Source organism: Plectropomus leopardus, chromosome 20, assembly GCF_026936395.1.
Source record: "Plectropomus leopardus strain MGB_pleo_1.0 chromosome 20, ASM2693639v1, whole genome shotgun sequence".
In the NCBI taxonomy this organism is placed as follows: Eukaryota; Metazoa; Chordata; class Actinopteri; order Perciformes; family Serranidae; genus Plectropomus; species Plectropomus leopardus.
The window spans coordinates 1,731,040-1,753,458 of record NC_142195.1 but is presented as its reverse complement, the minus strand read 5'-3'; the positions used below and the strand labels follow the sequence as shown (position 1 = coordinate 1,753,458).

Genomic DNA, 22,419 nt, shown 5'->3' with positions numbered 1-22,419 from the left:
TATCCTCTTGCTAATATGCTGCTACTTAGCCACAGAATACGACTGTATTTGGTTTTTAGCTTTGCTGAACTAGCAACTATTAAAATTTGAGGCATTATGCTTAGATAATACGATTTTAGGATGACTTTTTTTGGGGGGGGGGGTTCGCCCAGGGCGCAAAACTACCCAGGACCGCCTCTGCTTCAACTATACCACACTGTGTTTCTCTGCCCTGCTTGGAGGAGAGACAGACAGTTGAGCAGAGCTTACTACAACCACGCTCAGTACAATTACAGTCATGTGAGCAAAAAGCCAACATGGCTTATGTATTACTGAAGTGTAACCCACCCACAAGATGTATGGAGGACAGAAAAAACACTCAAGGGAAGAAAGTTGATTCAGGAAACTCAGACACAGGCTGCTCTGAAGCAACAAACACTGTAAAATACTCTCTTAAAGGTACAGAGACATTCACTGGAGACAGCAACGAGGCTGCAAGACTGAAGGGAAGGATTTTAATTTTGTACTTGATTTTGTAAAATAAATAAATAAATAAAGTAATTTGTTAATGCATTGCAGAGCTTTTCATATATTCATATTGTCAAGCATAGGCCATTTATTGGATTGATGAAATAACTTTGAAGAAGCCTACTTAAAGTGTGCACTGTGCAGCTGTATTATTTACAAAAAAAGAAGTATTGGATCGGGACTCAGTATTGGCAGATACTCAAAGTTAGATGACTCAAATTAGAATTGGGGGGTAAAATGTGATCGGGACTGATGGAGGCAGCAGTAGACCAGCAGCTCCCGCGTTCACCAATATAAAATCACTGTTCTTCTCAATTGAGTCTGGCTTTGAAGAGAGAAATGTAACAGCTTTATGTCTCTGGCAGAAGTCACTGTCTAACGGGTAAAGGTAAAGCAGTGAAAATACACTATATGTAGTGAACACATAAAATGATAAAGATTTTTTTTAGGTAGGACTTTTTTTTTTAAACCCCCACACAGCAATGCATTGCTTAGCTTCTATATTGGACTTGAGCATGTTTCTCCAAACTAGGGGTGCACTATTCATGGTCAAATACACCATAAAACCCCACTTAAAAAAAAAAGATCTATATCTTTGAACTCAGGGTCAGAGGACTTTAAGCTTGTGTCTTAATGCAGGTGTCAGTTTAGATCCCTGTAATCTCAATATATTCTGTGCTGTTAGTGGTGCACACAGTATTACCAAACTGATGTTTACATTATTACAAAGCACACAGTGAATCCTTGACCTTTATTTGTCAATGAAATACATGCAAGTACATATTCAGGGTGTATTACTTTGTAACATGAATGAGGTAATTCTATGCTTTACTTGGTGATTGTTTAGAGTATAAAATGATATGTTGCTGTGATAATGTTCCAGAATTATAAAACTCCTTTTTCATATTATTATAAACCACTGTGCCTTGGTTTAGTGACTGATAAACCTTAAAACTCATGGATCTATGACTCAAAGTCAAATCCTTAGATCTTATTTCATCATTTTATCAGTACCTGAGGCAACACAGCCACACCAGCTGCTGATGTATTTTAGATGTAGTGCTATTTTGGTCTGAACAGCAATGAAAAGAAAACTGAAATCCTTACTCCTGCATTATGACCTGTTGTATTCCACTGCTTAAGTATTACATTAGGTTTAATTGTTGACTATATACTTTGATGACATGTCATTGTATTTATTGCTTTGTGGCTGCAGGCCAAGCTGCGGGAGATTAACATGTCAGCAGTGCGGTTTATGGAGGAGCTTGGCGAGGATCGGTTCGGCAAGGTTTACAAGGGCCACATGTATGGCACTGCACCTGGTGAGCAGACGCAGGTGGTGGCCATCAAGACATTAAAGGACAAGGTGGATGCCAATCTCTGTGAGGAATTTCGCCACGAAGCCATGCTCCGCTTTCATATCCAACACCAGAATGTTGTTTGCTTGCTGGGTGTCGTGACCAAAGAGCAACCTATGAGCATGATATTCACCTACTCTGGCCTCGGTGACCTCCATGAGTATCTGGTAATGCGCTCCCCCAACTCTGATGTTGGCAGCTCAGATGATGACAAGACAGTCAAATCCACACTGGAGCAGGCTGATTTCCTTCATGTTATCACCCAGATTGCTGCTGGAATGGAGTACCTTTCCAGCCAGCAGGTAGTCCATAAAGACCTTGCTGCCAGAAACATTCTCGTCTTTGACAAACTCAGCATCAAGATCCTGGATCTAGGCCTGTTCAGAGATGTCTACTCCGCAGATTACTACAATTTAATGGGCACAAGCCCCTTCCCAATTCGTTGGATGTCCCCAGAAGCTATCATGTATGGCAAGTTCTCCACCGACTCTGACATCTGGTCTTATGGTGTCTTGCTGTGGGAGACTTTCAGTTACGGTCTGCAGCCATACTGTGGCTACTCAAACCAGGATGTGATCGAGATGGTGCGCAGCCACCAGCTTCTGCCGTGTCCAGATGACTGCCCGGCCTGGATTTACACCCTCATGCTTGAGTGTTGGAGTGAATTCCAAGCAAGAAGGCCTCGCTTCAAGGACATCCACACTCGTCTGCGCTCCTGGGAAAGCCTGTCCAACTACAACAGCTCTGCTCAGACTTCTGGCACCAGCAATACTACTCAGACCAGCTCCCTCAGCACCAGCCCTGTCAGCAACATCAGTATGAGCACTGCGAATGCCTCTCGCTACACCAGCCCTAAAAAGAGCTCACCATTCCATCAGCCCCAGTTCATGCCGATGAAGGGTCAAATGCATCGGCCAATGGTGCCCCCACAGCTCTACATCCCTGTCAATGGATATCATCCCATGCCATACCCATATCTGCAGAACTTTTACCCCATGCAGATACCCATGCCCATCCCCCACCAGCAGATGCACCACCCACCACAGATGGTTCCCAAAGCTGGTTCTCACCATAGTGGCAGTGGATCCACATCAACAGGCTACGTCACCACTGCCCCCTCCAACACTTCTGTCACAGAGCGAGCAGCTTTGCTAAATGAGGACTCCAAGACCAATGACGAGGACTTGGCTGACAGAGAGTCCAATGAAGAGCTGGACCAAAACAAGGACTTGTTAGTGCCTGAAACCGAATTGCTAGGTGACAATGACCCTCCACAAACTGATGTCAGAGACAGAAGTGAGGTGCTCTATGAAGAAGAGTAAAGCTTAAGTATTCTGTGAGCTGCGCTTTCCACAAATTCAATAAGCAGCATAAAGTGAAGTGAGCAGTTTTGTCTAACAGTGACTGAATGTTTTTTACGAGTGTCTTAGATAGTACTGACACGTTTGAATGTCAAGTGTGTCTCATGTTTGCACCTCTCAAACTCCTGTGTCAACAATGAAGCAAAGTTTATCACGCAGTCCTCTACAGACCTTATTTTTAATAATGTTGCCGTTCAGAGGAATTTATTTTCTTGCTGTTGCTGTGCAACACAACACATTTTCTCTTGTGCAAGTATTTTAGAGGTTGCCTTACCTTGATGGAAGCTTTGCCTTTTCTGATGCACATGATGCCGCTTCTTGCCAGTAAGGCCATTCACTGGGAGGACATAAGGACGGAATTCATGCCCCCAATGGCCACCCTTCCACCTTGGATACCACACCTCTATACAGGCACCCTCACCTACCAACAGTAATTGCTAGTGCAGCAAAAAAGTCTTCCCACACACTTACAATGCCTGTTGTGTTTCGTGTTTGAAGACTCAACCAAGCCAGGTGTACTGCTGCAGGAACTCAGACCTGAACCCATGTTTCTGTAGTGGTGGCGTTTTCCTTGTGCGCAACTTATGCACCCCTTTTGACAATTTTATGTTGTTTTTGAGGTTATTATTTTATGTTTGTGAAAGCCACAATCAGAGAACAATAGAATGTATGATAAATAGAAATGCTGTAAGAGTTTTGAAAGAAACAGTCTATGGGTAACTTTGTTAATAATTATACTCACTGAGATGTATTTTGGAATGTATCTCTATCAAACAAAACACAACAAAAAAACTTTTTTTTCAGGCCTTTGATAAAGTTCTCACATGGCCTATTTCCCAAGAGGTTGATATTTTAAAGAGTAACTAAATCCTCCACTTTTGGCTTGAGTGCTTCCTCCCTAGAATATGAAAAAAGCAGGGCTGAGAGGAGGGCTAAGACATGCTCAGTCACCCAATCGTGCCACTTCTCAATCCATAGCATCCCCCTGACACCCCAACACAGAAAGTCATTGGTTGGTGAGAGGGTGACAGAGGGCTCAGTTGGTGATGAAAGCAGGCTCCTGCTACCAGGATCAGCCAATAGCAAACCTCAGTTGCAATAGCAGGTTTCAACCTTTAGAGGGCACTCACTAATCATATTTTTAACACAATATGTAGAATTTTAATACTTTGCACTCACATCAAGAGCTGGTCTTGAATCAATCTACAACACTACTAAATACCCATATATATTGCTTTTCAAATGAGAAAAAAATGGTTTGTGGTTTTAGTTACTCTTAAACGTGGACTTTGAAAACCAAATTGTACAGATCTATAATTTATGTACTTTGGTTTGAGCGTTTTATTTGTTTATAGTTTTTCTTTATTGGTGAAGATTCCTAAGCCTGGCGTAAGTACAATGTCTTTTCCACCACATTTGTTTTATTCAAGTAATGTTTTGCTTACCAGATAATATGTACATCCAGCTATGGAGTATCCAATAAAGTCATATGAATGAAATGTTGTATTTTCCCTCTGTAACAATGTACAATAAGTGATTATACTTTGTCATAATTTGTCATTAAACATGCAGAGAGTCTATTATGTGGTGCACTGTGCAGGCACAAGCAGCTTTTACACAGAGATGGCGCTATAGAGCCACAACAAAATCCCCCCTTTATACTGCCCCTGCACTTTTACACAGAACCAAATGATTGTGCGATCGTTCTGCTCCAGTGTGTAATTATACTCTGTATCACAGCATCCAGCATGATCAAAAGAGCCATGACGGACATGACGTCCAACACACAAATGTCTGCCTCTAGCATGACATAAAACATAAGCTCCAGCAGCACTCTATAAACAATAACTAAGGCATGAACTTGTCAATAACAATCTTTTATCTTCTCTGTTATATGGCAGCTGATCTCGTCCTCTTCTCAAAGGGTAAGGAGCTCCTGAATCATTTTGGTTTCCTAGTTTGCGGACATTTACAGCCGCTGTTCTTCCTCCTCGAATTAGCCAATATTCTAACAGCTTCTTTTGAAACCTCCCGTAATGGGTCGCACACATAAACACATTGTCAAAACAATTTGACGCCCATGGTTACGTCTTTCTTGCTTTATGTTTTACACAGACCTAAATGCATCTAAATTAGGCTGCAGGAAACATTAGGCCAAATATATACTTTGTAGTGAAGAAAAAAAAAGTATTGTATTGCTTATACTAAATGGATTATGTTTCCCTTTAACAAAACATCAAAACAACAGATATGCGATATGATTCGATGCAATACGATACCACACCATACCATACCATACCATACCATACGATATGATACGATACGATATACTTTATTGTCCCTGTAGGGAACTTTGTCTTGGATTCAGATGCTGCACCCATAGATGCCTCCACAGTTACCATAAAACAAACTACATATGAACAAAACAGCACTGACTACACTAAATCACACCAGTAAATTAAAACACTGTCCAAATTGCACAAAATATGGCACATAATACACATTGCACACACCCAATGGCAAAGCATCATGGAAATTTTGCACAACCCCTGCAGCCTTAAGAAACATTGTTTTAAAGTTTGATAGAAGAAAGAACAAGTTAGTTTTTAAAATGGTTAAGTTTGCAGTGGAGAACTTTGTGTGCAGGATATGTGATGGACTTAAGATTTGGTGATGCAGAAAATATCCATTTGACAACAATAGAGTGTGACAAAATAAACTTAGTTCAAGGTCCATTTATGTTTTAACCACACCACATAATCTTGATCCACTCTTGGATTAGTCCTCAAGAAGTTGGCAGGGCGCACTCACAATAGGCAATTCATACCGTCCCCAAGCATGTTTGACCCCCAAAGCCCAGTTTGTTTGACTAGTGTGATTGCTCCGTGTTGTGCTCAACACGGTACACTTCCCTCTCAACAAACATTTTAAACAATGGCGGCACAACCTCTCAAAATAAGCCACAGAGTCAGTAAAGTTGCAGTCATGTTTTCTTTGTTGTTCTCCATTGTGCTGACTGTTATGACTCTTACTACATGATAACATGAAGTCAAGTGTCTGTCGTAACCGTCCTTATACCTGGTTGAATCTGGAGCAATGTGAGTGCAGGCCGGCAGGGGACTGGGGAGGGGGGCCAAACGTACTTGGGCACAGTACGGGGCAACTGGACCTAGTGTGAGTGCGCCTCTAAATTCTGGCCATGTGATGCTGAGAATCTCCATTTGACCTGTTCAAAGAGGGTGTTACACCAACAAATTTCCAGGGACATTTTTCTCATTTACCTTTCCAGCCATGTCTTTAAAAGAAATCAAAGCAAATTGCCTAGATTTCAAAGGGTTAATAGCTTGTGAAAGTTGTCTGAATGCAGCACAAGAAAACTAATGTCAATCCAGGTTTCAAAACAGGAGAATGAATATCCCCTGCTGGACATATGGTGGATGTCAAGTTTGTTTTAAAATGTAGCAGACAAAACATAGAAGTGTCTTCGACGTGACAAATTGTATGTAATTACATGAAACATAACATGAGGTCATCACAGTATTTTAAACTGCAGAAACACTCTCTGGCTCAGGTCTCCCAGGAATAGTCTTTTTTATTCCAACCACTGCAGGAGCAAAGTATACACTCCTTTCCTGACTCAGCACCAAATACACACATCGCAGACCACAGAGACTCACAACCCACTAAAGTAGATCCAACACAAGTGTCCTTCACAGTAATGTCAAGTACACTAAGGCTGGAGAGGTACTCCAGACCCTCGCCCACCTGAACTCAGAGAAATCAACCCAACCTTCTAAACATTGAGAGCAGTACTCAGTCTCTAACTACTGACTCCTCCAACACACCCACAGTTTCCCACACACATTATCACACACACTGTAAAAAAAATGTCCCTAATTTTAACAGTGAAGTGTAAAACCACAACATCATAAAACTGATATTTTGTAAAGCAGTGAACCAAATACAACTGTTAATTTTAAAGTAAGAATATGATGAAATAATATTTCAGATTTTTTTAATTGAAAGAAACCATATAGAACATTTTTCAAATGCCTACAATTGGATTGTTCAATGGATTCTAAAACATTTGAGTGTTACATTTGGACGTTCCTTAAATCTTGAACTTGCCTATTGATGTTTACTCTAAAAAATAAAAGAGATGTTTTTGGCACTAATATTAGGACATTGATTAAAAGAGTTATTTTACCTGCCCATGACTGCTATATTTGAAATTGAAAAGGAAAAAAAAAGATTTTCTAAAGTGTAGATTTTCAAATATTAATTTAATTTGAGGGTTTTTACATGACTGGTGATGCAGACATGGTGTTTCTGTCTTACAAATGGACAGTGTAAATTTTACAGTTTAAAAAATATAATTACAACCATTTTACAGTTGAATTACAACAGTTTAAAACTGTAAAATTTAGGAGATTTTCTGTGAAATTGTTCACATCTTCACTGTTAAAAAATGACAGATTTGGGACAAGAATGGCACTGTCTGTGCCACAGCAGCCACATGTTCGAGTCCAGCTCGCAGCCCTTTGCTGCATGTCATCCCCTCTTTCTCCCCCTTTCACACTGCTGATCTGTCCTATCTAATAAATGCAAAAATGCCACAAAAAATGACAGATTTATTTCTTTATTTTTTTACAATGCAGTCTATGACTTAACAGTGTTATAGTATACTGCAATCGGGGTTTTACAATTTCAAACTCACTATACATATTTTTGAATTTTTTTTATAACAAAGTAACGTGAATAACTTGCACACGTGTTCTTTTTGTGTTTTATATTGTTACTTTGAAGTTGTATATTTTGATTTTGCATTTTAGTTTGTATGGTGTCTGTAACTCTTTGCCAAGACACCTTTGAAAAAGGGATTTTTGTTCTCAGTAGATTTTACTGGTTAAATAAAGGTAAAATAAAATAAATCTTCTTTGGGACAGGATTGATGGTACTTTTGAGGCAGGTGGGTATGACTGCCTGGCTGAGCGAGATGTTAAAAATGTCTGCAAAGACATCTTTCAGTTTCTCTGCACAGTCCTTTAAAACACGCCCAGGGATGTTATCTGGCCCAGCAGCTTTGCATAGGTTGACACTAGAGAAGGCCTTTTTCACTCCCTGTGGACAGCTGGAGTACCTGGTCACTGGATGATGGTGGGCGCATGTGCCTGAGTGGTGTTGTTAGCCTCAAAATGTGCATAAAAGTACCTAAACAATACCATATATATTTTTAAAGGGGCAAAAAACATTGAAATGATCTGAAAAATAAGTATATAATCTAAAGTATTTTATGTAACTTTTTTCTCTTTTTTTGTAACATAATTTTAAATGTATAATAATGTTAACTTTAACTTTATATTTTTATTATTGTGAAAAGTGTCTGAAGGTTGCACAAGAAAACTGTTGTCAGTCTGGGTTTCATATGCTTAAAAGTGTTTTTTCCAAACGCTTTTTCCAAACATATCTTAAAAAATATCACGTCCTTTGAGATATGTTTGGAAAAGGTACAGAGGAAAATGATGGTTAAGGTGGTTCAGTCCACTGTTAAATTTCCTGTAAGGGCTTCTGTAATATAAGAGTGTCGTGTGGAACAATAATACTTGAGTTTTGCTTCACAACACATATGAACACTTCTGAACACATATTTGAGCAGAGACTCCTCAGCAGCAGCCATCTTAACTGTGAGCCTCCAGGTTACCAGCAGCTGTCAGGTTTACACCAGCGATCCAACAGTGACCTCAAGAGGAGAACTACAGTAAGAACAAATGAAGTGATGTAACACTTCAGAGCTGCATGGTGACGGGTTCCCCTGCATGGTCCCCCAGCCACATGGATTACTCCATCTAGGCTGCACACATGCACAAAAAATATATTTCAAAAGTTTAGATTATTGCAGTGATTTTTTGTCAGACATTTTCAAAAACCTTTTTAAAAATGATAAATTCTTGGTATAACCCTCAGATATGGCTAAATAATTATTTTCTTTTTCTATAATAATAATAATAATAATAATAATAATAATAATAATAATAATAATAATTAATAATCGGGGGCCCTTCTGTGCGGAGTTTGCATGTTCTCCCCGTGTCTGCATGGGTTCTCTCCGGGGTCTCCGGCTTCCTCCCACAGTCCAAAGACATGCAGGTCAGGTTGATTGGTGACTCTAAATTGCCCTCAAGTGTGACTGTGAGTGTGTATGGTTGTCTGTCTATTTGTGTCAGCCCTGCGATAGTTTGGAGACCTGTCCAGGGTGTACCTCGCCTTCCCCCCGATGACAGCTGGGAGTCCAGTCCCCCCGCGACCCTTAGGAGGACAAGCGGTTACGGAAAATGAATGAATTAATGAATAATAATAATAATAATAATAATAATAATAATAATAATAATAATAATAATGCACTTTTACTTATAATTATCATTATTAGTAGCCTACTAGTAATAGTAGTAGGAGAAGTAGACACGGAGTGAGTTGCCCAACCCTCTGAAACCTGAGCAAACAGAAGTAGAGGGTAATGAGCAACTTAATAAGAAATGGTTTAAAATGAGCAAGGAATTGGTGAAAAGTTACAATAAAAATAACTTAAAAATAAGTCTAAAAAGAAAAACAATAAATATATTTTATATTTTATATTTCATTAATATATAGATAGATAAACAGACAGATAAATAGACAGATAGGTTGTTGCAGCACAAAAAACTGATATTGATCCAGGTGTTAAAGGGTTAAAAACACTAGCTAGAACAGTAATTAGGAATTAATCAAATGTAATAAGTTACATTACTTTGATGCAGTAAGTTAAATAGTTACTTTTATTTTTTTTCTTTTAACTCTGACCAATTCACTGTATAGATGTTAAGAACATTAACATTGTGAAGCGCCTTGCAGCCTTGTTTATAAGGTTCTTACTTGTGTATTAGCAGTTGCAGGCTATAAACATGAAATATGTCTGTGAGATTATGTATAATCAGGAAAATCCGCTCACTGCGTGATGAACTGACGCACGTAAAAGCCCCACACGCTTTGCGAATGACGACATGCAATTTTTTCTGAGATTTGAGCTCTGCGCCTAAGCCAAGAGTCATTGGCTGAAGTTGGAAAATGCCGCTCTCTGATTGGCTGCAGCGGCTGTCATTCAATCTCACGCTGCCAATACATTTAACCGGTGACCTACTAACACAGATCCATGAGTCAGGAGCCACCTTGAGAGGAAAAAGCCAAAGGGAGGAGAGCAGAACCATGGACTTCGCAACTTGTAAGATTTCATCGACAGTTATTTCCTCATGATCTGATGGGAAAGCTTAACTTCTTCTCTGCGCTTGACACGCGGTGGCAGAGCAGACCAAAGCCTCCAACCAGGTGCTATAAAGGTACAGTTTTGAAATTGGGGTTAAGCCAGCGTTATTTGTGACTTGTAGTGTTTGTGCGGGCTGGTGGAGTGTGTTTACGCGTGCGGAAGAACGTCCCAGAATCACAGCAGCGGGCAGCTAGCTTGTAATGTGTGTCATGAGGCTAACCTCTGTGTTTTCTTACGTTAAACACACTTTAAACATAGAACAGCTACGTTAGCATTCACATTAAATGTGAAACTCAAGTTGTTGCTGGTGTGTTTTATGTTATTAGTTAGACTATACTGTAGTAGTTCGGTTGTGCAGAGCGGATAAAAGCAGGACAATGGCCGGTATATGAGACCTGTATTGTACCGTGTTCAGGCACGTACTGTAGGCCTGACGTTAGCGGGACTTTGCGACACGGTGTTGTGACCCAGAATTAGCTGGCAGTAACGTTCCCAGAGCCCTGTGGCTGCTGTGTGACTGTTAGGAGTTAGCAAGTTATTAGTCCTAGCAGCGGGTTAGTTAGTTTGTGCTCACGTTTGAAGCGCTGACTCTTTTGGGCGTAGATAGAGCCCACGCTTCAGCCGCCAGTGTCATGAGTAAGCACGGCAGTGATGTCAACAGTGAATGGCCACATTGTTTCAGTACAGCCTGTTACACACCGCCTATAATAGCGTGTTCGACACATATTTATTATTCTTTAGACATATTTAAACTTTTACACACATCCAGAGCAGAGCAAGCACGAGCTTTTATTGTTATTGCCACAAAGACAAACATTGCATAATGTCTGCAGCCAGAGAAATTACTGGCAGCGGGGGAGGTGGGTGTGGGGGGGGTCCGAACACAATGAAGGAATCTGGGACAATAGGACGTGTTGACGGTCCGCAGCGGTCCGGGCCGATCCCTCCGCGCAGATAACCCGGCGGGCCGTCGCGGCTGCACCGACAGTGAACCCCCCCCCCCAAATCGAGCTCACGTTGCGTTAATATCACCACCCGTTTTTATCACGTGTGATCCAAATTTAGTCTTGATGTCATATGTTGCCTCGTTAGAAAAGACAAGGGAGTGATCATCCCCGCATAACCCCAGCAGCTGGGTAGAAGGCAAAAATCTCAACATCTGTAAAATCTCTCCCAGTGATCTCAGACAAAGAAGCAACCCAAAGAGTGGCTCAGGCTCCTACGGGTGGTTTGTTTTAACTTGTTATTGAAAACAGTACACTCAGTGGTTAGTACAATCCAGACAGACAAAAATAAAATAAAATAGATATAAGTATGATCACACACAGGGTTTTACCTAATTAGTTTTATAATATAGCTGTAAGATTTGCATAAATGAATATTTTTGTTAATTGTATGTCACATATTTGTAAGTTTGATTGTGTTTCAAGACATGTATCTTTTTTTTTAAAGTGGTATATAAGGGGCTATTCCTTAAAAAGATTTAATTAATGTAAAATATGGCCAAAAAATGAGCAAATTAATCATATACTGTTCATTCTTGGAGAAATTTATATTTTTGAATATAATTAATAAATCAGGTTCTTTGAGTGAAATGTCAATGCCAAAATATCTTAAAAATTCCAACTGAAAATCAATTCAGAAGATCATCACGTTCATATTCAAAAAATAAAAGTCTCATGTTTTTACCACATTATTGCAGAGGCTGCATTTGTCATAGGGATGTGTCACTTATGGGTGTTTTTTTCAAATGGTGAAATTGGACATGAACTATTTCACAGGATTACAATTTGCTTTGCAGACTATTGGCACTCTGCTTCTTTGGGATTATAATAAATCTCATCAAGTTGATTCCATACTAAAGGTATATTAGTCTACATGTTATTTATTATTAACCCTTCAAAATCAGGGCGTATTGGCTTGATTTCTTTTTAAAAACATGGAAAGAAGGCACTGAGCAACTTAACAAGAAATCACCCAGAAATAAGCAAGAAATTTGTTAAAAGTATAATAAAATTACATGAAATTAGTTATACAAAAAACAGCAAACAAAACAAACAAGAAAATAAAAATAATTTTAAAAAATGGGAAAGAAATGACCTAATGAAACAATATGCTTAGAATATAATAATAGTTTTGCAAAACAATTTTAAATCAAATTTTCCCTTAATTTAAAACTTTTTTTTTCTAAATCTACTAATTTCCTGCAATTTGCTGCACATTTCTTGCTCATTGTTTGTTTTACGATGTAATTGAAAAAAATCAAACCGATTAGCTCTGGGTTCAAAGGTTTAAATACTTGAGAAAGGTATCTGAAAGTGATGTGTCGATACATGTTTTCTCCTTTAATCATGTACTTCCTAAATGTAGACCCACTGCAAGGACAAAATGAGGTCGCAAAGTCAGAGGAGACATTTATTATGGAAATGTTACCACACCCATAATCTTTATTTCTATTTCTGTAAACCAAAATCTTTGTTCAGCTGACATAATGAACATTAATTCTGTGGAAGTGTGTGAGGATGAGTGTGTGTTATGTAGGCCTCAGGTTACAGGCTGTGTGTGTCTGTGTTTGAGCTTCTCCCGGGCCACGTGTTATGACTACAGCTGTGTGTAGTCCTTTGTTCCTTCTCCTCTGAATGTATGGAAGCTGGGAAGCCCAAAAAAGGCTCAGTTGCCTTTTTGAGTAGCATTCCACTCGGGAGCATTATTTTAAACCTAGGAGCAGAGATTTCTTTAAAACTTAAAACAAATGTCATTTCTATGGAGATAGTGGACTAAAATAATTTATTATTACCTAATTATTAATAGTTAAAATAAGTGCTTAACTGTTACTTTCAGAAAGCCAAAAAGACAGCTGTTTTGTATTTGGAAGTGCTGTCTCACTTTGTGTGACATATCTAGTGCACATCTATCAATGACATGTATATAGTGCTGCAACTATTATTTTCTTTTTTGATTAATCAGTATCATTTTCTCAATTAATTAATTAACTGATCGTCTGTAAAACGTGAGTATAGTGAAAAATGCCCGTCACAATTTCTCAGAGCCAAAAGTGTCTTGACAAAGTTTTTAAAAAAAATATTTTTCTGTAATGTAAGATAAGGAAAAGCACTGACTGAAACAAATTTCAAAATCGTTTTTAAATGTATTTTTTGGCGATAGGCTTGCACTCAGGGGAGCTACAGTGTGCGGACCTGTTTCATGTTGTGTGTTGATTGGCAAATCCATTAATAACAAATCAATTCACCATAATACAGTATATTACATAATTACAGTGCATTCAAAAAGTATATACCCTTCATGTTTTTCACATTATGTTGCAGAATTATGCTGTAAGTGTTTAAATTCATTTTTCCCATGTCAGTCTGATGAATGGTTGATTCAAGTCCACTTGTGGTAAATTCACTTTACCATGTGAACTGTTGTCATGTTGACATGACTGGGAGAAGCACACACCTGTCAGGTAAATCTTTATGAGCAGCTGAATCTGCATATATATGCAGAATCTGTAAGCATTGTAACAAGGCGATAGATTGATGACAAGTCTCACAGCTGTCAGTGCATCACCTGTGCATAACTACATTTCTTGAGTATTTACATTTTCTGCTATTTTATACTTCTACTCCATGATATGTCATAGGCAAATATTGTACATTTTATTCCACTACATTTACCTGACAGCTTTTGTTACTTGTTACTTTGCAGATGCAGGTTAACGATACAAAATCGAATCAATAAATTAATGCTGATATCATAAGGCTTTATTGACTTAATAAGGAAAGCTATCCAGTATGTAAAATAACACACAGAAAAGCTCTCGTTCCACAGAAAACACAGCAGACAGTAGGCGGGTTTTCATTAACCCTCACTTTGCACAAATTGAAATTGCGAATACAAAATGCACCTAATGGAAACATGTCAATTTTGAAAAAACTCCTGTTTATCACAAAAAGTTTTTATGCTTGCATGAGGATGTATTTCAGGCGAATCAAAAAAGCCTTATTTTGCAAAATTGCTATGGAAACCCTTTTTTCGCTTTTATAGCTCATGATGTGCATCACCGGGTTGTAGTAATGCCAGTTTATGGATGCCAACTGCCACTAAACCCAAAGGAGAGGACAAAGTACAAAAAGTCGCATGACATTCTGCAAAACATGACTCGATATGTGCGGACGGAGGAAAGACCGAGATCTTCTTAACCCTTATAGAAGACAAAGAAATTGTGGCGACATTTGATTGGCTTTATTGAGTGGCTGCAATAGAAATAAACCTGCCAATGTTTTGGACGTCCATCACCATGCCTCTTGGAATGTTATCAAAAGAGGAAAGTCGCGTAACATCGCAAGAGAAATCGCATAGTATCACTCAATGGAAACGCAGTCATCTCATTTTGTTGAATCGAAAAACCACACAAATGGAAAACTGCCTACTGAGAGACGCATGAAAACCTGCTTGGTCTTTACAAAAACAGCCGTTAAAGGATTTAGACTGTGTATCTAAGTGTCATGGCTCGAGGAAAGCAGGCACCTCGTCTTTTCAGTACCATCCAAAGGTGAAACATGGTGGTGGCAGCATCATGCTGTGTCAGTGTTAAGTCAAGTGAATTTTATTTATAAAGCCCATTATCACAAATCACAGTATGCCTCAGAGGGCTTTACAGCATACGTCATCCTTCTGTCCTTAGACCCTCACATCGACTAAGGAAATACTCCCCAAACACTAACCACTATAACAGGGAAAATGTCATCACAATGACATAAATATGTATGTCGATGTGATGTTTAGGTTTTTATCTTTGATAAATGTACACAAAATTCTAAAGCCCCATTTTTACTTTGTCACTTGGGGGAATTGAGTATTGTTAGATAAGGAAAAACACAAATTTAAATGTTTTTAGCCTGAAGCTGCAACTTAACAAAATGTGAACCAAGTAAAGGGCCCTGAATACTTCTGAATACACTGTATCAGTTTCATGACTTTTTGTATAGGCTTTCAAAGAGGACAAGACATAATCAAACCACATATTGATAAATATATTGACCTGAAAATGAAAGTGTAAATTCAATCTATATATGACACCAGTAATATGACTCACTTTTTAACATTTGCCAGCAAGGTGTTTTAATAATGGAATTGGTCATTGTTGTAGGATATGAGACTGGACAAAATTTGTTTATTATGTCTGCACCAGGCATGCTACACCTTGTGTGCTAACTTTGTTTTGCAACATTTCAGATTCTGTAATTGAAATGAAAATTTTGGAAATGTTGATGTTTCTTTATTCATTTCTCCAAAAAAAAAATTTAAAAAAAAATAATTAATAATTAATTAGTAAATTATTAATAATAAATAAAACAATTAATAATAGATAATTAATAATTTAAGACATATGTAGCTTAATGCAAAAATATGATTTTAAAATATCGTTATCTTCAACTTAAGCCTTTGTTTCAACTTGACACTGACATGAACCTCTCTTGTTGTCTTTTACTCCACAGATTTACTCAACTCCAGTGGATCAGTCCAATGTGGCAGTTACTATATCTGCATTTAAGCATTATGGTGTACAGTTAAAGACCAGTGAACATATTGACAGTAGCCAACAGTGGTAATATGCAATCAATCAAGCAAGAGGTGGACTCCGGTGAGCCCTACAATGGAGAGGATGCTTTGGTCCTGGCTGTGGCTTTACAAGGGGCTAACAGAGACATGATAGGCCACAAAATCTCTGCGATTCCATTCAAAGCAAAAACCACCTGTCGCAGAAAAAGAGAGTTTATCCCAGAGGAGAAGAAAGACACCCTTTACTGGGAGAGGCGGCGCAAAAACAATGAGGCGGCCAAACGCTCCAGGGAGAAACGGCGCATCAACGACATGGTGCTTGAGAACAAGCTGATGGCACTCGGAGAGGAAAATGCCTCCCTCAAGGCTGAATTGCTGTCCCTAAAGCTGAAGTTTGGCCTGGTCAGCTTGGCAGCATATGCCCAAGAAGTCCAGAAGTTATCCAACTCCAACACGATGAACCTCTACCAGGAGCTTGCGCCACCTAATGCTGGCCATAGTTCTTCCAGCAGGGCTTTGGAGCCTCTTCACCTGCGCAGGAGCTGTGTATCAGTCATCAAGCATTCACCTCACACCCCAGAGACATGCACTACAACTCAGGGTAACCTCAATGTCTGCAGGACTGCAGAGGTCAAGCAAGAACCATCAGAGAATGGCAGTTATGCACAAGAGAGAAGTAGTCCCTACGAACTCTATAGAAACTACATGGCCAGCCCTTTGACAGGAGTCTGCTCCCAACCGGCTTCATTCCTGCAACTCACCAGGTCGTCTAGTAACTCCCCCAGGAGCTCAGAAGATGGTGCTATAAGCAAATCATCAGACGGTGAGGACGAGCAGCAAGTCCCCAAAGGGTTGATGCCATCTGTACCTGACCCAAGAAGTGTCATTGTCTCCACACACAAAGTGCCAGATGCCAGTTCTTCAGCTTTGCCCCATAAACTGCGGATCAAAGCCAGAACCATCCAAATTAAAGTGGAGGCTGTGGACCCCGAGTACGAGTCCTCTGGAAAGTCCTCCTCTCCTGCCAGGATTTCAGATGGAGGATGCTACCAGACGTCTCAGGACTCTTCAGAGTACACCCAGTCCTCCCCGTGCCCTCTGTCATTACAAGTCACCAACATGCAGGACTGGAGCCACCAGTCTGAGCAGTGGCATAGAAGCAGCACAGAGACACTGCAGAATAGCAGGCTACCCACAAGCCCAGTCTCAAACCAAACCTTTGTGGATACACAAGAACGTTCCTATGCATACTCAGATGCTGAGGACTTGTATCTTAAGCAAGGCCCTGGGGACCTGCCTGCACAGGTCTCTCTGAACAGACTGATCTCAGCACAGCCAGGCTCTGTGATAGAGTCAACCCAAAGCACCCCTCATCACCATGAGTCATTTTCAAAAGGAGGTTCCTCTGCGTGACCTTTTTGTATTTTTTGCATTTCCACTGTATTTGCTGTTGCACTGTGTGGTAGGGGTTAAACAATGTCTCAATTACAGTAAATTTTCAAATACACAGTGTCCAATAATAGCTTTTAGAGCAACGACAAAAGCTGCTAGCCAATAGAGTGCCCCAGTAATGAGTCCTTAAACCTGGATATGAATTAGCATTTCAGCACCTCTGGTTCCCTAGTCTCAAAGTCAATCAGTACGTTTCCATGCAAAGTTAAATGGAGCTAGGGTTATAGCTCGGTTAGGCCATTTAATTTGACTACTGTCCTTGTCCCAGTATACAAGCACCAAGGGAATATTGGTTTATTGATGGAAGTATGTCCGACTCCGCTGCGGCAGGTGGAGATATGCCCCCTTAAAGCTTGTTGCTATTGGACCTTCTTCTGGTTGACCTATTATGTCACATACCAAACAAGTTAGCACGTGGCAAACGAGTTGCATGTCATAACAGTGACAACATGGATAACTTTTCAGCGCTGTACATTTTGTACATACTGTACAATTTACTTGGTGCCTTCGTCTTTTTTCGTTTTCTTCTCTCTTTTTCTTTATTTGTTTTGTAGTAGCACTAACACAATAATTCGACTTTTTCTAACATCATGTTAACATACTGAATGTCTGTGGTTAACACATGCCTAAGGGGGCATATTCACACCCAATATTTTGGGAACTCGGTTCAATTGGGGGGGATGCAATTGCAACATTGTTGCAATTCAAGGTGATTTGGTTCGCATTCACACTGCACTTTGTCAAGTGAACCAGGTGACTGTTGATTGGACAGTTTTTGCATTTGTCATCAGGCATCATCAGGACCCATGTGGGGAAATCAAATTATATGACTGACAGAAGTTCATGCAGCACTTTAATGCTTATAGAGAGTTTATATTTATGTTCTTTGGCGTCACAAAGAGCTCATAAAGAAATTATGAAACTGATTGCTAGCATTATTACGCAGCTATTTTTAGACTGCACATCGATCACGTTATCTGTAGGTGCACGATCATAATTGCTTCGTTGTTCTGCGCACACATTATTGAAGACAAATCACTAAACTATAAACTCTGCAAAAATGTTAACAGGCATTTTTCAGCAGCTGCTAAAGTCTACAGAGACAACTTTTGAAAAAACTTCGCTCAGCAGAGGCATCTGACTGTTTTAATAACTGATAATAATGTAAAAGTGCACACTGGCACTGCTCTGTAAGATCGCAGAAAGATTTCATGATCAGCAGATGGATTTATTATTGGTTCAATGGTAGAAATCCTGATAAAATCACATTTCTCCTATTATAACGTCCTGTGGATGGTTCGTTTTCATTCACATCACAAACAAATCGCACCAGGGTTCACCTGGAAGTGGGCCGAGGCCCCCATTTTCAGGCGGACCAAAGTTTACTTGTTTGGTCCGCACCAGAGTTTGATTGAGCTTTCACACCACCCCAAACAAACCGGATTATCCGAGGAAACAAACTCTAGTCCGTTTACAGTGGACTCAACAGCTCAGGTGTGAATGCACACTAAGAGACGTTCAAGTTTTGTTCTACAATATAAAATGTGTCGGTAAATACCCCACTACAAAATTCGAAGCTTTTTGTGTCTTAAAAAAGGCAGATGCGAACAAGTGGCTAATTGAGAATATAGAACGTCATCACTCTGAACTGCACCAAACATGACTTTACAGTCTTGTTGTGGTGGCGATGTTAATTCATGTGGTGTATTATGCTTATAGCCTTATGTAAGCTTCTTACTGCTGAGTGTAACATATAGGTCTCAGTAATCCTGAAAGTGGTGTTTTTTTGTGAAGATGATTTGGCTGAACAAAACGTAAGTATTATAAACTTTTGTTTACCACAGAGTTTATTTCCAACAGTAATCCAAAATCCCATGGAAAAATCTCTTAGGCTTTTTGACGAGGGAACCAGGTTTCTTTTTTATAACTATTAAATTTCGTTTGCTACTACTTTGGCAAAATGAAACTTGAAACTTGCTACAGTTTCTTTTTACATTAAAAACCTCCCAGAAACAGTTGGGCTTACACCCTTTAAGGACAAACCTAACACTCTCAAATTTTTTTCCTTTATGACTTATAATCTCAAAGAAGCTGTAAGTCTTTAAATGTGTAAAATTGATTGGTGATTGAAAATCATCTTTCTATTAGAGAAAAAAAAAAATAGTGAGAGAAGCAAAGTGATAAGACATAATTCTCTTACTGATCAAGTGCCAAAATGTATGTTATACTTAATTCATTCAGCGCAGTGTAATTTTCCTTATGCATTAACAGCAAAATAAAACTGTAGCAGATCAGATAATGAGACATTTCAATAAAATATGATCAGATATAGTAATAAAGGGGGCTGCAGGGGAAATAGACTAAGAAAGATTAGCGGGCACTATTTGGAAATTTACAGTCAATTGTTAATGGATGATGTCATGTGTGACAGACATCATTAATGTGTAAAATATTGTTCTGTGTGAAGCTTTTATTTTTCTTTTACCAAATGATTCATGACTGCTGTCACAGGGCTCTGCCCATCACCATGCGCGTGCACGTACACACACACACACACACACACACACACACACACACACACACACACACAGAGTCACTGAACACTGTTCTGCTTTGGTGTTGTGGAGCAGGAAAACGTCTCAGTTATTCTATCAGCTGTGGCTGGGGGCAGTTGGGCAGATGTTGCCAAAGGTTTGCAGTCTGGCCATTATTTGCTTTAAAGCTGTAGTCTGTTGTTAACTGATGTAGTTAATGGTTACTGTAGCCATGTGTGTGTTGGTGTGGCGACAGGTTTACACGGTCCATTGCTCTTCCTCAGAGGAGGGCTCTGTTGTGCTTTATTTATAGGTTTGCCTTAATAAAAGTATCTACTGTAAAGAAAGTTGTCAGTTGGTACAATGATGATTCATTCATTGCTACATTATGAATTACGAATGAATGAATGAATCTTTATTTTGAAAATGTAAAAACAAAAAAAATAAAAGCGAACAAGCCTAACGGCTAAGTGCAATGAACAAAAACAAAACGTACACATAGTACAAATACTCAAGACACTTAAACTTAAATATCACACGTTTGAAAATGAGTAGAAAGGAATACACACTTATTTATTCCTGCCTCTAGATATTATAATTCAACTGAACTGCTGGTGCAATCTAGAGATTATTTTGTCTGTGCACAGCAAGTCTGTGAAGCTGAATATGCAAAAATAAGGAGTTTGTCTACAGACAGACATAATTGCACATGCATATTAAATGAGTATATAGTGAGTTGAGTTTGAATTGAGCTTTTCTTTAAGGATACCCCATTTCCCTATAATTCATATTATGGATATCAGGAACCCTCAAGAGTGAAGACCTGTAAAATAAAGCATTTCTGCTCCCTCCTCTCCTGGTTGATGTAAACTGTGCTGACCATCATCACTTCAGTAACAGCACTGTATTCCTGGACTTGTTGAACGCCATGTCACTGCATTCCAGTACCACCCTGCACCAGCACTGTCTCTGCCATAGTTATAAATGCATTAAGTTACAGATTTTGGCTTAACAAGTTTAACTTCTAAATCAGCTCTGCTTCACTGTTTACCAAACCGCCATGGCTTCTCTTCTGTTTTTAGTGGACTTTTGTTGATTCTTTCAAGCTTCCAGGCCACTGGTTAAACTGGGAATGTGCCTGACACTGACTGGAGAATTGTGATTACTATCAGATGGAGCTGACAGAGTGTAACTAGATTTTAAAAAAGGCCCTCTGATACATCTGACACATTCTATCCTCAAATGTTAGCAATTTATCGAAAATGATCATTTGTATTAATCAAACATTCTCCAGAGATCCAGCATTATAAAAAAGTATCATTTACTGGTATGGAACCCAGAACTGTCAGGGTATAATCAAATGGCTTATTTATTAATTTCTTATAGCCATCTGGGGTGATGACATCATACCTCCTGACCTTCTCTGGAGCCTGTTTAAAACTGCTGACTTCAGCCAACCCTCACTGATACTCAAGTGCATTCCCGAGTTCAGAAGAATGGTGTGTGCATTTGTTGTCATGGTGTGGATGATGATGATGATGATGATGATGATAACTCTTATTTGCCCAGCAGCCTGAAGTCCAGCAGCTACCTGTATCTCAACACTTTCTCAAGTTTTATTGTAATGGTGAGTTTTTGTTTATAATAAATGTCTTGTCACTGAATCAAGGATGCGTTTTTTTTCTGTGTATTTTCTTTTTTCGATTAAGTAAGTACACAACATTTCTTCAGAAGGATAAAGTACAAAATATCTACAGAAAACTGTTACGGTTCCAAGAACCGTGAGCGAAAAAGGAGCCAGGAGAAACATAGATAGGTCTTAAGAAACAATTAAAGAGTTTTAATGATAGTAAAGGGGTGAGGAAGGGAATGGAGGTTGGGGGAAGGGAGCTGGGGATTGTGAAGGCGGAGATGGCTGGTGAGGCTGGAGGTAATGGTGAGGCAGGTGAAGCGGAGGGTGGTGGAGGAGGCAAGTGACTGAGCATGAAGGCAAGGGGCTGGAGAAATACACACAAAAAAAGGCACAATGAGCACAAAAGTCAGAATCAAAAGTTTCACGAAGCACGAGATTATTGCATGAGAAACGTCCAATATACCACGGATGAAGTGGAAAACAATCTGGCATCAAAGAGGAGTGAAGCTGGAGTATTTAAGCTGTAGGAGGTGATTGCTGATGAGACACAGGTGAATAAGTGTGCCCTGAGTTCAGCACCAGGAAGCCACGTCCCGCCCCTGCAACACAGCGAGAACAAAGAAAAACACCAAGCATGCACACAGACTGTCACAAGCACTCCACAAAACAAACAAGGCACCACAGAAAACATTGCTTGTCTAAAAATATAAGT

The 22,419-nt window shown here is 39.4% G+C and overlaps 2 protein-coding genes and 1 long non-coding RNA gene across 3 annotated transcripts in view; 2 read left to right on the top strand and 1 right to left on the bottom strand.

The window, feature by feature from the left end:
• The window catches only part of ror2 (receptor tyrosine kinase-like orphan receptor 2), a 75,002-nt gene extending 70,277 nt beyond the window's left edge, over positions 1-4,725 (top strand). The window contains exon 9 of the mRNA XM_042509786.2: positions 1,724-4,725. Coding sequence (XP_042365720.1) covers positions 1,724-3,187 — 1,464 coding nt within the window. The 3' untranslated portion in view covers positions 3,188-4,725. The remainder of the gene's footprint in view (positions 1-1,723) is intronic.
• Positions 4,726-10,394: 5,669 nt separating this feature from the next.
• On the top strand, positions 10,395-21,743 carry nfil3 (nuclear factor, interleukin 3 regulated). The gene is made up of 2 exons (XM_042509077.2): positions 10,395-10,596; positions 16,025-21,743. Exon 2 carries the CDS (start codon positions 16,140-16,142, stop codon positions 17,499-17,501), a length of 1,362 nt encoding a protein of 453 aa, XP_042365011.1. The 5' UTR covers positions 10,395-10,596; positions 16,025-16,139; the 3' UTR covers positions 17,502-21,743.
• Positions 21,744-21,887: 144 nt separating this feature from the next.
• On the bottom strand, positions 21,888-22,378 carry LOC148186128 (uncharacterized). The gene is made up of 2 exons (XR_015775102.1): positions 22,171-22,378; positions 21,888-22,071 (listed from the first exon to the last, which is right to left on the bottom strand). It is a non-coding gene; the product is annotated as an uncharacterized LOC148186128 (long non-coding RNA).
• Between the last annotated feature and the right edge of the window lie 41 nt (positions 22,379-22,419).

Excerpts from the sequence above, each read along its gene's own strand:
- nfil3 (XM_042509077.2), top strand. The coding sequence starts at position 16,140 with ATGCAATCAATCAAGCAAGAGGTGGACTCCGGTGAGCCCTACAATGGA.